This window comes from Vidua macroura, chromosome 6 (assembly GCF_024509145.1).
Source record: "Vidua macroura isolate BioBank_ID:100142 chromosome 6, ASM2450914v1, whole genome shotgun sequence".
NCBI classification, from domain to species: Eukaryota; Metazoa; Chordata; class Aves; order Passeriformes; family Viduidae; genus Vidua; species Vidua macroura.
This window is the reverse complement of record NC_071576.1, coordinates 38773910-38790102: the sequence shown is the minus strand read 5'-3', so window position 1 is coordinate 38790102 and position 16193 is coordinate 38773910. Positions and strand designations below refer to the sequence as shown.

General features: G+C 52.5%; 1 protein-coding gene across 4 annotated transcripts in view; it reads right to left on the bottom strand.

Annotated features, from left to right (window-relative positions):
• DGKZ (diacylglycerol kinase zeta) overlaps positions 1-16193 on the bottom strand; it is a 46463-nt gene that overhangs the window by 12047 nt on the left and 18223 nt on the right. For 2 of the 4 annotated variants that reach the window (XM_053980464.1, XM_053980466.1), the window contains exons 2-24: positions 13057-13165; positions 12263-12358; positions 11386-11463; positions 11005-11061; positions 8818-8886; positions 8322-8393; positions 7897-8013; positions 7734-7805; positions 7395-7490; positions 7041-7123; positions 6793-6853; positions 6276-6389; positions 5744-5884; positions 5145-5223; positions 4805-4860; positions 3703-3765; positions 3383-3456; positions 3160-3271; positions 2646-2845; positions 2249-2349; positions 2045-2124; positions 914-958; positions 579-648 (exon numbers count right to left, since the gene is read on the bottom strand). In XM_053980464.1, coding sequence (XP_053836439.1) covers positions 579-648; positions 914-958; positions 2045-2124; positions 2249-2349; positions 2646-2845; positions 3160-3271; positions 3383-3456; positions 3703-3765; positions 4805-4860; positions 5145-5223; positions 5744-5884; positions 6276-6389; positions 6793-6853; positions 7041-7123; positions 7395-7490; positions 7734-7805; positions 7897-8013; positions 8322-8393; positions 8818-8886; positions 11005-11061; positions 11386-11463; positions 12263-12358; positions 13057-13165 — 2045 coding nt within the window. Of the gene's footprint in view, positions 1-578; positions 649-913; positions 959-2044; positions 2125-2248; positions 2350-2645; positions 2846-3159; positions 3272-3382; positions 3457-3702; positions 3766-4804; positions 4861-5144; positions 5224-5743; positions 5885-6275; positions 6390-6792; positions 6854-7040; positions 7124-7394; positions 7491-7733; positions 7806-7896; positions 8014-8321; positions 8394-8817; positions 8887-11004; positions 11062-11385; positions 11464-12262; positions 12359-13056; positions 13166-13973; positions 14928-16193 lie in introns of those variants that run through there. The other 2 variants (XM_053980463.1, XM_053980465.1) reach the window with 2 other exon arrangements.

The following is a 16193-nucleotide window of genomic DNA, read 5'->3' as shown; positions in this document are numbered from 1 at the left end:
CCAACTGGTTTTCTGTCCAGTGAACAGTGAACTCAGGTGAGCCATGAGCAGCCAGTTTCCTCAGAAGAATGCTGTGGGAAACAGTGTCAAACATTTTACTGAAGTGCTGGTGGACAACATCCACAGCTTTTCACTCATCCACTGAGCAGGTCACCTCAACACAGGAAGAGATCAGCTTGGTCTTCTTCCTTGCCTGTCCCCTCTGAAGAGTTTAGAGCCATCCATTGCAGCATCCCAGTTGTGTGACTTGTCCCACCATGTCTCTGTGATGGCAACTATGTCATAGTTTTCTTGCTCTGCCATATCTTTTGGCTCCTCCTGTTTGTAGCCCACACTGCATGCATTGGTCAATGCACTTCAGTTGGGCTACTGATTCCTTCACTTTTTTGGGCATAGGAGCTGTAATTCCTATGCCCTAATTCTCAGGTGCTTCTGTGGTTTCTAAGGCATTGACAACCCTTGGATCTTTGCAGCCATATGGATCTCCATCCCCTACCTTCACTGAGCTGGCAGACCAGAGGACCTTGCTAGCACATCATTAAACCCAGTCAACGCTCCTAGGGGAGGGTGATACTCACAGTCCAGAAAGCACCACTTGGGTGACAGCTTCTGGAATGACAGTGTCTTCGGCTTGGCTCCATCTCCCTCCTGCATAATAAAAGAGAGGATAAAGATGTAGCTTATGGCCTCTGCATCTCTCTTCAGAGCATTGCTCCTGCTTCGGGAGGTCCATGCAGACATAGAGGACCACAGCCACTTGGATGAAATTGAACACAGGCACAGCACACTGCAACAGGGAGCACCGTGGGACAGACTGGAGCTGACTGTAGAGCAGTGTCACAAGATGAGCCCATGAGACTGGCAGAGTGGACATGACAGATGGGCCCAGAGGACAGAGAGAGGCCATACACACCTGAAAGAGCAGGCGCTCTAAAGCAGAGGGCTGTGCAGGGAAATCCTGCAGAAAGGCAAGGTGTCTTGTTACAGCCTGTGTCTGGGCAGCCCCCCAGTCCCTCTCTCATCCCATTGGAGTTGCTTGATGTGCTGCCATATCTGGCTTTACACACTGTCTGGCCAAGGTACCTGGTCCTTGCCTGGCTTTAAGATCGGAGCACAGAGCTTGCCCAAGGAGTGAGAAGAGGTAAAGTATGAGGTGACCAGGAAACACCAGCCACACCGCATAGTTTTAAAGGTGCAGGAGATTGCAGGGGCATCCATCTACCACACTGACACAGCAGGAGAGCATTACCCTGTGAACCCAGGAGTTGCTAGCCTTGTGCCTGCCTGTGTGTCCTCACCAGTGCCTGGGCACAAAGTGGGCAGGGGACACACATACACAGCAGGCACAGCAAGAGGCAGATGCCAGTGTGGCAGCCCAGGCAAGCAGCTCTGCAACCCAGCTCTGAGGGACTCTACACATACACTGGATGGGATTCCCACAGGCACAAGAGCCAGCTAACAGCAGACTAAGAAAGGTCCCTTCAATCGTCTGTGCAACAATTAGATTGAGCAGTGCAGCACCAGGAGCCACACTATGGGCTTAGAAGGCATTGTTCACCAGGAGCAAGAGTAATACAGTCTGTGTACAGGTCACAGACACGTGCTAGTACATTGGCAAGGACACAAAATTAGTGCTTGCAAATGAAAAGACTGGGAGGGGTATAAACCTAATCCAGGCACCTGGAGAAGGCAGAGCTGTGACAGGAAACCCAGAGCCCGTGGATGGTTGAATGGTTATAGGGCCCCACAGGATGTGCGCTGGCTTTTTACACCACCCTGTAGTTTTTCAGCATCACTTTTTGGGCTTGGAGAACAGTCAGAAGAGTAATGCTGAAAAAGAAGCTGCCAGACAGCAGGAAGCAGCAACGCATCCAGTTTGGGACCCTGCCTCCAACACATGGTAAAGGCAAACCATGACCTCTTAGCATGACCCAAAGCAAGAGTGTGTGTGGTGGTGTGTGCAGGTCAAGGTGGCTTAGAAATCCTTTCCCTGAGTCCCTTCATCCTCAGTATTCAGCTATGATCACTTTTCATGCAGACTCACCTCCTGCAGTTTCTCAATCTGGGTCCGGCACAACTCCAGGTCACTGTCTCCTGGAACCACGATGATCCCCAGTGGCACAGCTGCAGGACAGGGCACAGGCTCAACTCAGGGAGCAGCCCATGCCGCATTCCCAACACCTCACACAGTTCAGCTACAGGCTTTGCCAGACTTGGGGACTGCAAGTCCCACCCCCTGGTCACTCACAGGCTTCCTTGAGCTTTTCCTTGTCATAGTTCAGTGCCTCATAGTCACGCATGCTGATTCGGCTCACCCGGATCCGCAGCCGCTCAGGCACTGGCTGCTGGCTGTTTGCAGGGGGCAAGAAAAAAGGAAGATATCAGAAAGTGACACCGTGCTTTCTCCTTATTCCCCTAATCCCTCCAAAACAGGCAAGAGTATTGTATAGACTGGGGTGGGGAGCTTGGCACCAGCAGCTTCTCCAGCATCAGGGTCTGGCCTTACTTCTGTGACCTGATCCCTTCCCAGACCTTATCCAAGAAAGGACTGAAATGCCTCTGTCAGTCACGGATCAGTCCCGTCCCTTTCCCTGCCAACCATCCTTCCTTGGAGAGGAGGTGGCAGATCAATCTGAGGAACCTACTCATTGAGCAGAGGCATGGAGTTGCGCCGCTTGGTCTTCTGCACCATGTTGGCTTGGTTGCGCAGAGAGATGTGGATGCAGGAAGCTGCCAGCTTGCAGGGCTCTCCATCTACCTGCATGGGGATGGCCTTCGATGTGGTGAGAACCACCTGCCGGCACTGACAGAGCCGCTCCCCATGGCCACCGACTTGCAAGGCAGCCTGTGAAAGGGTCCAGAGTGAGAGCAGAACATGGACTGAGATGTGGATGAGGGGAACATCCATTGTCATCTGAATGTTACAAGTGAACCAAGTTCTGAGGGTCTCGGGTTTGATTTCAGTGAGAAGGGACTCACAGAGACCAGGGCATGACAGCAGCACCTCACCTAAATCTTAGAGAGCAGACACTGTCATACAGGTCAGCACCACAACTCCTCCAGAGAGGACCTGTGGAGCTGTGGGCTGGCTGACACCTGGTCAATGGGACCATTCACTCGCCTGGTTGCTACCTACAACTGGCAACAGCACTGACTCACCAGCGACGTCATGGTGAAGCCAATAACTTCAATGCAGCCATCATCATGGCGCTGGGGCTCGAAGTCATGGTGCTCCCCAGGGTTGCCCCAGGGCATGGTGCCTGCACAGTACCTGTGAAAGGACAACAAGAAATGCCTGGACTGACACCCCAAACCCAGGCAGGGATCTACAGCACAGGTGTGAAAAGTCCAGCATATGAAGACAGGTCCTGGGGGTACTCACCTTGGGATGTTAAGGAAGACCAGGCACTGGGGCTTCAGGTCCTGAATCTTGGAGGTCAGGTCTGTCCCATCACACTAGAGACAACACAGGGGTATTCAGGCTGCTGTAAGGGGGAGCCTGGTCCATCCTACCCACTTAGGAAGAAATGGCCTCCCTCCTCTGCTCCCTACAGTGAATGTTCTCCAAGTCAGGGGAAACTGATGCTCCCAGGAAGCTCCCCATCCGCTCCCCAACCCTGAGATACTCAGTGTACCAAGGAACATTCCTCACACCTCCACAGCTCACCCCCTCCCTGGACCAGAGCACCCCAGCACACTCACAACCAGCCTGACGTGCTTCGCCAAGTCTTTGGAGCTCCCAGTGAGGAAGTCGGAGAAGGCCGTCTGCCAAGGTAAGAGACAGAGTTAGTGCCCAGGTGTTCACCAGAATGGGCAGCCAGGAAGTCTGCCACTGACCTGCAACTCAGCCTGCCATTGACCTGCCACAGACCTCAGCTGCTCAAACCTGATCCACCGTCAGAAGTCCTCTTCTCCTCCAAAACAACCTGATCCATTCCTCTTGCTATTTTGCCTACCAAAAACCTTGAAGCACCTTCAGTAACATGCTCTAGTATTCCCTTGCCAGCCCAGTCCTGAGAGCTGGCAAGATGAGTCTCCTCCAGTGAGAATCAAGTAACAAGAGACAAATTCAGTCTCAAGCTGTAATAAACTACCACAAAACAGCTGAAGTGACCCCATCTAGAGATTCCAGGAGGCACAGCATGTTAAACCCTTTGGGTTTAACTGTGCAGACAGCAAAAGAGACACAAGCAGGACAGATGTGAGATGGCACAGAGCAGCACTCAGGCTTTAGTACTGCTCAAATACCACTCACCAGACACATGGTTAGAACGTATATTGAGGATGGGAAGACAGAGGAACAAAGATGATACTGAGACACAAAGCCCTAGAGGTGAGACACAGGAGGCTGGTGTAATTAGCCAGGAAGCCGTAACTGGTCCAAGGTATATAATAAAAGACCAAAGTAGTGTGCAGACTATGGAAAAGCTTCCTTTTCCTCTGCAGGAGGGACAGTCTGTCTTCCCACAGCTCCAGGGAGGTTCTGCCTGGGTGACCACCCGTGAGCTTGAGATCAAGAACAATAGTGGCAGGAGATCAATACAGCAACTGTACTGCAGGCCACGGAGCAAGTTGTACTGCCAGCAGCACTCACAGCCAAAGGAGAGCTGTGACTCCCAGTGCTGCAGCATTTCTCCAGCAACTTTCCAGCTTAGGGCTGGGGGCTTAGCTTGGGTGCATGTGAAGGTCCATGTAGCTTAAATAGGTGAGTTTAGGGTGCAGACAGGAGGCAGGTCCATGACTGTGCTGCAGTTGATGTTAAGGGTACTATGACGGCAGGCTCAGAAATCCCCCACACACTCACCCCAGCATAGAACATTTTATTCCGAAACCGGCTGTTGAACTTCTCTGGGTTGGCCTCTAGGGAAAGGAGAAAAAAGTCCAGGTCACTGGCCTACACATGGAAATATTTCATTTGCCAGTTCTCCTCCGACACAGCTCTCCAGCCAGCCTCAGCTGGGTCTGCCCCCAGCTTTTTTCCTGTGCAGCACCCCTCTTCCCCCTCTGCAGCCTGGACTTGCTGCTCATGTTTCACCTCCAGCTCTGTCCTTGAAGCAATTTTCTTATTCACTTTCCTGAGGAACCCACAAACAAGAACAGGCCCATCCCACAGACCCCGACCAAGTCCTGCCACCGCCCTGTACCTCGGGATTCGTGGAACTCCAGCGTCACCCGTGCGTCAAAGCCAAGGCTGAAGTAGTTATTAAAGACATCCAAAGGGAGCTGAAATGGAAAGGAGGAATAAGAATGAGGCTGCCAGCATGTGCCCATGGCACAGATGAGGTCAGGTTACAGCAGAGCCACCACTGCGGTGCTCATGAGGCTGAGGGACCCTGCCTGTCTTTTCCCTAGGAAAATACAGAGGTCACCAGCCTGAGATGACGGATTAGTTCCTGGCTCCTAGGGGTAAGAGAAATGGTCCAAGAGGACACACTCTGCTCTCTGAGGTTTCTGCAATCAACCATGTTTCTGTTAAAGAAAACAGTCTCACAGAAGACTGGGCTTATACTTGTTGCAAGTTGTGGTTAAAAACCTTTGGTAGGCATTTAGTTATGAACTCTACATACACTCTTGCTATGAGTGCTGTGGCTCAGAGCCACGAACAGAATGGTGGAATTGGAGAAATGAGAGGGAAACACCAACCCAAGAATGTTAGCCCCAGGTGCTGGGACTGCCTAAGCCAGTGGCAGAAGAGAGAATGCAGACCTCTAGCACAGGGAACAGACATGGAGAGGTGTCTCACCTTGTCAGCAGCTGCCTCATCCTTTTCCTCAGGGCTTGTGTCAGGGTTTGGCTCCACATGGAGGTTCCAGCGATCGAGCTGCACTATGTTCCCGTCTTCTACGTGTGATAGGATCTTGGACAGAGGCTCATCTGTGTAACCCTGGTGAAGAGAAGGACTTCATGAGTCTCATGCCTGCCTCCCACAGAGATACCCCAGACAGCAGGCTTTGGTAAGGCATCTCAGAGTAAAAGATGTAGAAGAGATCAACTCTACTCAAATGCACAACAAAATGGGACTTGAAATTTAAAACAATACATCCTCCTTTAAAAAAATTTCCAAAATTTGAAAAGACAATTGCTTTTGTATAATTTAATGCAGAACTATTCAAATGTCAGAAGAACAGCAAGATCCCAATTGCACTTATTGTTGGTCTATATTTACAGGAAGCTGAAACACGAGCCCATGCAAATCTCCAACCATGTGTCTGAAACAAGGATTGAAGCACTCAGTCCTGCTTTGTCAGCAGTGGGTTCTTGTGCCCATCACTCACCCCACCCCAGTTCAGTGTTCTGGCCAAGTCATTCCCTGTCCCCAAAGGTAGGATAGCCACAGGAGGAGGTGGGTTGATGCGTAACTGGTCCAGAATGGAGAGTATCCAGCCCACCTGCTCAAGCAAGAGAGTGCAAAGAAACCATTAGTTATCTCAGGGACCAGCAGGTAGGCAGAGGTGACTTGGAGCACTAGCAATGGCAGAGGGGCAGAGATGGGGTATCCTTAGCCACAGCTGAGGCTATTCACAGTTTTTAATGCTCTAATCAGGTGCTGCAGGAGATACCAGTAACCCCAGTGAGGACACTGGTCCTCAAAAGGGCTACAAATCCAGACATGTTACAGACTAGCACTCCCTGGAACAGTGCATGAGGGGACCTGCAGCATCTATACTAACAGCTGTAGCATGGATGCAGAGTGCACAGTTTGCCCTGTTCTGGATTACAAGGAGGGCTGCTGTCTGCACTGGGAAGGTCTGGGCAAAGGGGCACTATCGGATGGAGGGGCTGGAGACTCACCGTGCCGTCTCCTCCGCACGCCAGGATCCGGAGATTGTGGACTTTGCGGTACAGCTCCAGCCTGCAGGGAACAGGGAAGTTGAGAAGGGGAGAGTTACTGAAGGTGTTACACAGCAGCTGCCTCACAGAGCCCTTGGCATTCACAAAGCCACGTCCATGTCTCCCTCTATGAGCTGGGGAGGAGCTCTCGGGAGGAATCCTGGGACACAGATGGGGGAGAGAAAGGTGCTGCTGCCATCAGTACTCACGCCTCCTTGGGTCCACCCTGGCTGAGGTCAAAAACTTGCCGTGGGTTGAGATACCACATGAAGGACTGGATGATCTTGGTTCCCTATGAGGAGAAGAAAGATTTCAGGTACTATCGAGTTCCCAGTGGACAGCAGAAGGAGGCATCTGGTCCTGCCTCAGGGACAGGCTAAGACAACACCATTCTGGAGGGAACACAGGCAAAGCCTGGCTGAGGTAGGAACTGCTGGGCAGCAAACTGGCATTGTGGTCTCTTGTGCAGCTGAAACATCACCAAAACTATGATCAGAGCTCAGCACTCGAATGGCAATACCCTCACAGAGATGTCTTCTTAGACACACCAGATAAGGCCATACCTGATTCCCACCACTCTTGGGGTTCACAAACACCAGCAAGGGCTTCATGAGAGGAGCTGGCATGGGCTTGATGACAAAGGGTTTCCACCTCCCTTCCTGAAAGAGATACCATAGATCCTTCAACAAAGCTAGGGAAATGCAAACTGCCATCTCCAGCTGAGCCCTAATGTCATGCAGGTCAGAAGCAGGAGGAAGAAAACACCCCAGCCACCCCAACTCAACCTCCTTAATGTCAGTACAGACCCAGAATAGCCCACTTTTATTCCCAGCCTTGCTCCTCACTATTCAGTCCCTCTGCCCTTCCAAGACAAGGTCATTCCCAGTCCCCTCATATCTTACCTCAGCCCCCTTTTTGCTGGACTTCCTCTTGAATGATGTCCTCTTCTTCTTCTTACTAGATTTCAGTGGATTCTAGAGAGAAAAGGAACAAACACGAAAACTCTGTGAGGAGCCACTGGGCAAGTGGGAACTGTGAAAGAGCCCCAAGAGTTAAGTGACTTACCTGGGGCCGCCGGACCCGCAGAATCCAGGTGGGAGGAATGACGACAGCAGCGTGAGCCCCTAGTGAGCAGGGCTCTTCAATGTGTTGCAGCATGAAACATGATACTTTGCTATGATACTGGCCAAGGAGAAGACAGAGAGAAAACTCAGCTGCTCAGTTTGCTGGGCACAGCCACCATCTCCTCCTCTCAGGTCCCCCATGCCAGTGCAGGGAGTGCTGGATAAAACCATGCAGGCATTTTGTAATGGGAAGGCAATGAAGAGAAAGTCTCTCAAAGAAGCTTGCATAGATCACAGCACAGCTTCTCCCAGCAGGGGGAGCTGTTAAGGGCAGGCTGCAGAGCAGCAGCTTGGGGAGTCCCAGCAGAAAGCAGAGGTCATTAGTGCAGAACCGACTGGTAAGGCATAAAGGGGGGCTCTGCTCACCGCTTGTTTGCACCAGGAACAGCTGATGGCTACAATCTCTTTACTGTGGAAGGCAAACTTCTGCTGAAAACCCTATGGAAGAAAGGATAAGAGGCTTAGGGAGTTCCCTGCAGTTTCTTACCATCTAACAGTAAGAGACATTAACAAAGAGCATGCCTGCAGGTGGAGCCCTCCAGATCCTGTCAGACAGTCCCAACCACAACAACAGCACCAGGGAGGCCACTGTGCTCTGTAGGGGTGTCCTTATTGCTCAAGGAAAGCATGTCAGGAAGACAATTTCTTTCAGGATTAGTTGGGCCCAGGGGAAGAACTACTCTATGTGAGAAGCACTTACAGTGCTTTTCTCAGTGCTTCACTGAGAAAAGCAGGGCACGTGTCTTGGTTTTGCTGCCAAACAGGAATGATGGGATGTCCCTAGTTCCCAGCCCTGTGCGTGTCTCTGGCTTGACCTTCGGTTTCCTTCAGGCTGAGAAAAATGCCCAAGATGCCCTCTCACCTTGCCACACTGCCGGCATTTCCCTTCCTGCCGCCTCCGGTGCACCCAGTGATGTCGGACAACAATGGGCTAAACGGAAAAGAAGAAAAGAAAATTGAAAGAAAAAAAAAAGGAAAAAAAAAAAAAAAAGAAGTGAAGGGCCCAGTGCATGCGGGAACACAGGAACAGGCAGAAGAAATGGACACAGGCCAGCCAACCTCTGCTCTTGCAGCAAAACCACTGCTCATAGGCACCAGCCCCCCACCCGCTGAGAGAAGGCAAAGCCAAAGAATCAGGGGGCAAGAGGCCAAATTAAGATGCTCCAAGAAAAGGGAATTAAAACCAGAAGAAATAGGAAGGAGGACAGGGAAACTGAAGACTGAGAATCACACAAAGCAGATCCAATGGAGAGTGGGCAAGCAGTAGCACATCTCTGTCCCTTAACATCTCTGCCCAGATGCCCCTAGTGCCAGGTGAAAAATGTGCTGGTGGAAGGCGTGAAATTCCCTGGAGAGACACAGTTTGTGCCCACAGGAAAAAGATGGAAGTGCTTGCAGCTAAGCAGTGAACCTTCTCACTTCACATTCCTCAAGAAGAGTGGCAGCCCCAAAGCCCTCCACACCCACTTCCCCCTGCTCTTTCCCCAGGCCAATCCTGAGCCTGCTTCAGTTCCAGCATGGGCAGCAAGGCTGCTCGCCAGCACCTCTGCTCTGCCTGCAGGCTCACAGTGGGTTCAGGGCTGGGACTTGCAGAAGTGATTGTGAGGGAGTCAGAAGTTTTGTAATGAAGTACAACTTGTCCTAAATCACATCCTATTCTTCCAGCCCTGGACTGGGAATGGCACTGCAGATAGAGTAGCAAAAAGAGAAATGGAGTGCGAGTTCACAGGCTGGCATGACAGGGCCCAACATCCTGCTCCTGACAGCTTTTGGGATCATGATGATGACAGGCAGAAACTGGCAGGAGGTTGGGGTCAGCTCCAGTGTTGCCTCCTCTGAGTGCAGCACACAGGAGGAGACAAAGAGTCTTGTTGGCTTTAGTGGGTATTAATCCAGTAGGAGCAGAAGGAGGGCTATGCCTTGAGCTCAGTTCTGGGTCCAAGCAGGCACATCTAGGGAAAGGGCTGACCCTGAAGGGGATCCCTGGCACCACAAAGACCAGAAGAGCACCTTTTGAGGGAAACAGGAAGGAAGAGGCCTTGGAGGAACTGAGAAGCATTAGAAAGACAGGACGAAGAAGCAGAATTTGTGAGAAAAAGAAAAAGCAAGAAAGGGGAGGGAGAAAAGATTTATAGAGGTTGGAGAGAAGAAAAATAGAGACAGACAATTGAGCAGAGGCAGCAAGCTATTAGCAGAGCCCAAAAGGTAAGTGAAGCACAAATAAGAGAGCTAGACTAAGAGCAATATGTGAAGGAGGCACAGAAAGAAAAACAGCAAGAAAGGAAGGTTTAAAGTAATGCTGAAAGCTTCCCTCTATGACGTCATGCTGGCATTTCAAAGCAGGCAGCCCTGTGTTTGAATATTCTTCCTCAGCTAGGTCTGCTGTGCCAGCACAAACAGAGTGTGCTGGGGGCAGCTCTGTTACCAAAATAGCCCATGACTGAGCCACCCACACCCACTCCAGAGCACTGCACAGGCTACACTGGCTCCACAGGCTGGAGGGTGAAGCACGAAGGCTGACAGCTGCTTCCATCAGTGCAGGTCAGCAGACAGGTTCCAGGCCACTGCTTACACCCAGTACATTACAACATGGGCTGAAGGGGTCTGATACCACTACTGTGGGCAACTTGCACTGCCACCTGTGGCACCTAGGTCAGGGCTGAGTGATAAAGCCAGAAATGAGCCTATACTGCTTCCTTCCAAATTGCAGGAGATTTGGGGACCTGCCACTGCCTCATCTATGTGCCTGAGGTCCCCAAAAAAGTTTCTCCCAAAAAACACTGTCTGTAGGTTTCTCCCATGCAGATTCAGAAAATGCAAACCACCGGATGCTCTGCACCTGCTGCCTGCAAACTCCTCACCCTTCACACCCAGTCTGTGCTGCTGCCTTGCAAAGCAACATCCCTTTTATGGCACCACTCCCTTGGAGCAGGAAGGAACATGATGTCTCCACTTGGATGGGCAATATGCTGGCAGCATCTGGTGTCTTTACCACCAAACTGGAAAGGGGAGATGCAAATGTGGGCAGCGTCCAAGGCACATCTCTCACCTCCCGTATGTTCCGGGATCCTGACTCCCTGAAGGAAGGCTTGCAGCGGAAATTTATCTGTAGGAAGAACACACGAGAGGAACGAGTAAAACCATTGTACCTAAAGGAAATCTACTGGAATTTACTGCACTACAGTAAGGTTCAGAACCTCTGGAGTTGTTTGGTACTTGCCACAAAACCCTCACATGTCTTGGTTACTGAACAAAATGGGGCCTGGGGTCCCAGTCATGTCACTAGATCCTCATTTTGGTACTGTCTCCTCAGAAGACCCCTCTCTGCAATTACACATCGCAGTTCCCCAATCTTCTTGTGTTTCACTGCCCAAGAAAAGGCTGCTACAGTTTTGCAAGCTGCAGGGAGAGCTTAACAGACTCTACTCACTTTCTCCAGCTGTTCGATGCAGGGTGTATGCACTACGATCTTGCAGGCTGCACACTTGCGCCTGGAGAGAGGTTTTTGCTGAAGGGTAAGAAAAGGGGAGAAAAAATATATATGTGAATGAAAATATGTAGTGTTCAGAGACTGGAAAGCTCAGCCTCCCATCATACCTCCTTCTTATGTACTGGGATACAGAACAAGCCCTGTTGTAAAGTAAGATACAACCTAGACTTCTTATCTAGTGAAGGGGTCTAACCATGTGCCTATAGCAGATGTTCTCAAGCCTGGGACTGAGCAGGGAGGTACTTTCCCTATTATCCTGTCCCGCAATCCTTGTCCTTTTCTGACACTGCCTGAGAGCACCATGGAAGCTGGTCTGGGAGGCACCTGCAGGGTGGCATCAGTGGCAGGCACCTTCAGGATGGCAGGGGCAGAGGGTGGCATCAGTGCTCCGTGTCCTGCACCACAAGCAGGACTGAGCCTGCAAACTGGGAGGGAGGACTGCAGGGGCAGGAGGCAACAGGCCTGGGTCTCCAGCTCACTTTTCTCCTCTATTAAAAAGTCTTGGATTCAGATTGTCCTTCCAAAGGTGTGGAATACCAACAGCCTCTCTCTGGAACCCTCCAGGCAAGTGGCAGCCCTACATCAGGTACCCATTGCAAACTGAGAACCAGCATTGGCAGAAACTGGGGGCTAGGCCCTCCAGTATGCAGAGGCAGGAGGGACACAGTCCCTGCCTCGGCAGCTCCCCACACCCCTGCATGTCCCCCAGCAGCAGCAGCAGCAGCAGTAGTGTGGTCTCTGCAGTCTCCCCACATGGTGACAGCACAGCCAGGTTTGTGGCCATTGCTGCTAAGGCAGGTGGCCCCAGGTGACTCACCAGAAGCTTTGCCATGCAGTTCTGGTCCCCAACATAGCAGAAGTCCCCAGAGACATTGGTCTCAAACCAGATGTGCTCCCCATAGACCGCAGCCTCCTGAAAGACACAAGACAACACAAGCTCTGAGAGAACCCCCAGAGAGGCACCTGAGCACCTAAAATGCTTTGTGCAAGAGACAAGATACTGGACAATGCTGCAGATGGGAGGTTGGAGCTAGGTGGAGGCCACGAGACAAGATGCACACAACAGCCAGGGACATCTGGAGAGAGGAAACCTCACAAAGCTGCTGCCATGGCCCACTCACCTGTTGTAAACAAGAGGGCCCCAGGAAACCAGCTCCAAGACCTACAAACCACTTGTAATGTCCTGCACAGGGGAGCTGTTTTCATCACCCCGAGAGGAGGCATCAGGGCAAACTCAGTGCAGGGGACACTCCTGAACCAGCTTCTGTTCATGCAGCTTAAAACCTGTGGGGCATTGCCTGTGAAGGAGCAGGGGCTTACTCCTGTTGCTTGGCCCCAGCCAACAGATCTTGGTTGTCAGAAGCAGAAAAGCTGGGAGTGGAGCAGTTATGCCATCCCTCCAGGAACCACCTGTGCCTCCACAGCCTCTCTCTTGCAGCATCAAGTAGTGCTGCCAGGAGCACAGATGCTGGCACCAGCTGGTGACAATGGGAGAGGCCATAAAATTGTCAAAGTCAGTCACCTGGGAAGCCTCAATCCAGGGAAGAGCCTGCTGCTTCTTGGCCAAGAGCCCATTCCATGCAATGCCCAGCAAAACACAGTACAACTTACGCTCCAATCCACAGTGCTGCGTATCTGCCTCTCCGAGTCGCTCCTCATAGCTAGTGCCGGGTTTGGCTGGGCTACCATGTGTTGGAGACTGGATTTGGCAATAGCTTTCCTGGAAGACAAAGGAGGGCTGGCTATTAAATATATGTGCAAAGCACAACCTGCTTCTAGGATGCAATATGAGGCTGGAGCAGAAAAGCCTCCTCAGGACCAAGGGGCTGGAAATGAGGTGAATTTCCATCCCAGCTGGCTGAGAAGTACCTGTTTCTGTGAGATAGTCCTGTGAGATGAAGAGGTACTGGCCGCATTGCTGACAGCTCAGCCAGACAGCCTGTACCCAACAAAAGGCACAGCCTGGGCCTGCTGGGTTAATGTCCTCAGGGATAAGAGCTCCATTGTAAAACACCCTAGGAGTCCACCCAGCTTCAAGCTTTGGTGGTGGGACTGCCTTTGCAGGGACAATCTAGAGCTCCTGTCCAACAGTCTCCCGGCATCTCTCAGGCACCTCAGAGCCTAGGCTGCTCCCAGGGACCAGTACAACTGGCCAGAATAAAAGCAGCTGTTTGCTTGAGGCTAGTGAGCTTCTCCCAGATGTGTAGGGTGGAGGAAAGGAGCAGGAAATCCAGCTAACAGGAGAAAAGTGCATCTCCAGCCAGTAAAACCAGGCCTATAACATTCCTCGGTCCCATCCTGGCAGGAGAGGACACCCACAAGCCCCAGGAACTGCACCAAGAGCATCAGTGGCAGTGCTGGCCAGAGCGGAAGATGCTTATGGTACGCCAGCAGCACTGCAAGACACCAATGGCAGCCAGGGCCAATGGCGCTGAGTCTCTTCCCTCCTTCCCCACCCAACCTGGGTCTGCACTGCCCCTCTCCCCTCCCCAAGGCATTGCCTGCTCGCACGCTGCCACCATACATACAGCAGCCGGGGGCTCCAGCCGTCCAGGGTGGTGTGGCAGGTGGGCTGCGGTCCCAAACCCTTGACGAGGGTGGCAGAGGGGCACCTGCTTCCAGCTATTCCTGCACAGTGCTGGGCCAGCAGCTGTGGGTGGCCGGAGGGGAGCAGCCCAGGTTGAGGGGCATCGCTGGAGCGCCGGCGCTGGCTGAGGCGGCGGTAGCGGCCTGGCAGGCCATAGGCAGCCCGGCCGTACAGGGCCTCGGTGGGCAGGCGGTGGGAGGAGGCTCGCCGCAGGCAGCGGGGGCCCCGCGACAGCAGCCCTGCCTGGAGCGGCCGCGGCTGGGGCAGCATGGCCAGCCACGTCTCCTCAGCACAATGCTCATGCTGGCCCTGCTCAGCTCCTGCTGCTGCGCCACCATCCTCTGGAGACTCAGATGTGGAGCTGTCAGTGCAGTGAGCCCTGTCCCCTTCCTCTCCCGTGGGAACGAGGCTGGCCCGGAGGACAGTGGGACCCAGCAGCTGGGCATCGATGGCTCGTGCCTGGCCTCTGCACTTCTTCTGCACGGCAAACCTGGGGCTGAGGCAGGGTGGCGTGGTGCTGGAACGGCGGCGCGTGCCGGGACGCCGGACCAGGCCCAGGCAGGAGAGGGATGCCGCTGGGGTGCCTGAGCCACGGCGGCACTGGGCCAGCGAGGTGGAGGGCAGCCCCACCTGGGAGCGACGCCTGGCCTTGCCCGTGGGCACAGCCACCACGCTGGTGCGCCGCAGCCCCTTCCGCCCAAAATGCCGCCTAAAAAAGGTTTCCATTGCATCCGGATGGTGGCTGTTAACACAGAGACCAGGAATTCAGTAGGCTCCCCTATGAGTCCCAGGCCATGCTGTGGCTGTCAGGGCAAGGGTACAGTGGGAAGCAAGGGATAGAAGGCTGAAGCAGGGAGTGGGAGACATGGCAATGCTACCTGAGGTGTGTGATAGTGTTGCTCCCCACAACTTTACTGCTCCATGAGTCTCACAGCTCAGCCCAGAGGGCTGCAATGGCAGGGCAGGTGTTACCACCTAAAGAGGACCCTCTGCATTCCCTGCACTCCACTAAGCAGAACCCCTGTGTACCCTGAGGTGCCGATCAGCCCTGGCACCTCCATTACCCCTACCACTCTCCTGATGCTGATCCACCTGGTTTCCACACAGGAACCACTCTGGCTAGGTAGCAGTCCCACCAAATTTGTAGCAAATTGAAATTAAGCCGTTGTGAGTGCTACAGAAGAAAATCAACAAGGCCAGTAAAACCAGGGCAGGAAAATTTCGTAGAAGAGGCCTAGGAGAGCTGGAAGCTGGGAGAGGCTGGAGCAGGGCAGAGGAGAGCTAGGAAGATCATCCCATCTGTCCTGAGCAAAACATCCCTCTCATGGGAGAAAGAGCTTTATGGAAAGCTCATGCTTTCCCTGCCCAGCTCTCAAAGCTTGACAGGCTGCCTGGACATTGCAGCAGTCTGTTGAAAGCCACAGGTGGAAGGTGCTGCAACACTTTCAGTGGCAGTGGTTCAGCATGCAAAGGCCTGAGTGGAAGGAGCTGAGTCTGGCTAGCTCCAGTGCTCCCCTCCTCCAGAGACAGTGCTTCATTTCCTACCCTCCAGCTGCCACCCCTCTTCAGCTGCTAGAGGATTTATTCAAGGCCAACTTTAAAAATCCCACCAAAATCCACAGTTTGGTAGAAGCAAACTTCTTCTCTTCAATTGCTCCCAAGGCAGGGGACTCGATCATGGCAGCCTGCAAGCACACACAAGCAACCACCACTACCACTCTCAAGGATTTCTATGCTGTGCAAGGCATCTCCTCTATCCACCACGAGAGCATGGGCATGCTGCTCACCATGCAGACTGACATCTCCTCCCCTTCTTTTACCTTCCTCTCTTCCCATGCTCTTTTACATTCTTATGGGTCAGTAATATGAGAGAAACTTCAGGAGATCACTCTGGCCCAAACTTCCAGTGACCCAAGGCCCACACAAACAGGTGAATTTATCAGAAGCTTCTTCCCTTTTTATTTGGGAAATGCATGTAAGATGGGACATAGGTTTTATCTTCTGGACAAAATGGAGGTTTTGATAGTGCTTGTAGCACAAGCAGCCCATTGGGCTGTACCTCTTTTTAACAGACAAGTACAAAGGTGAGTTTGTATTTTTGGAAAATACAAGCTTGGTTTGGTCTCCTCCACCTTTGCAGACAAGGAAGCAGCTCTTCAGT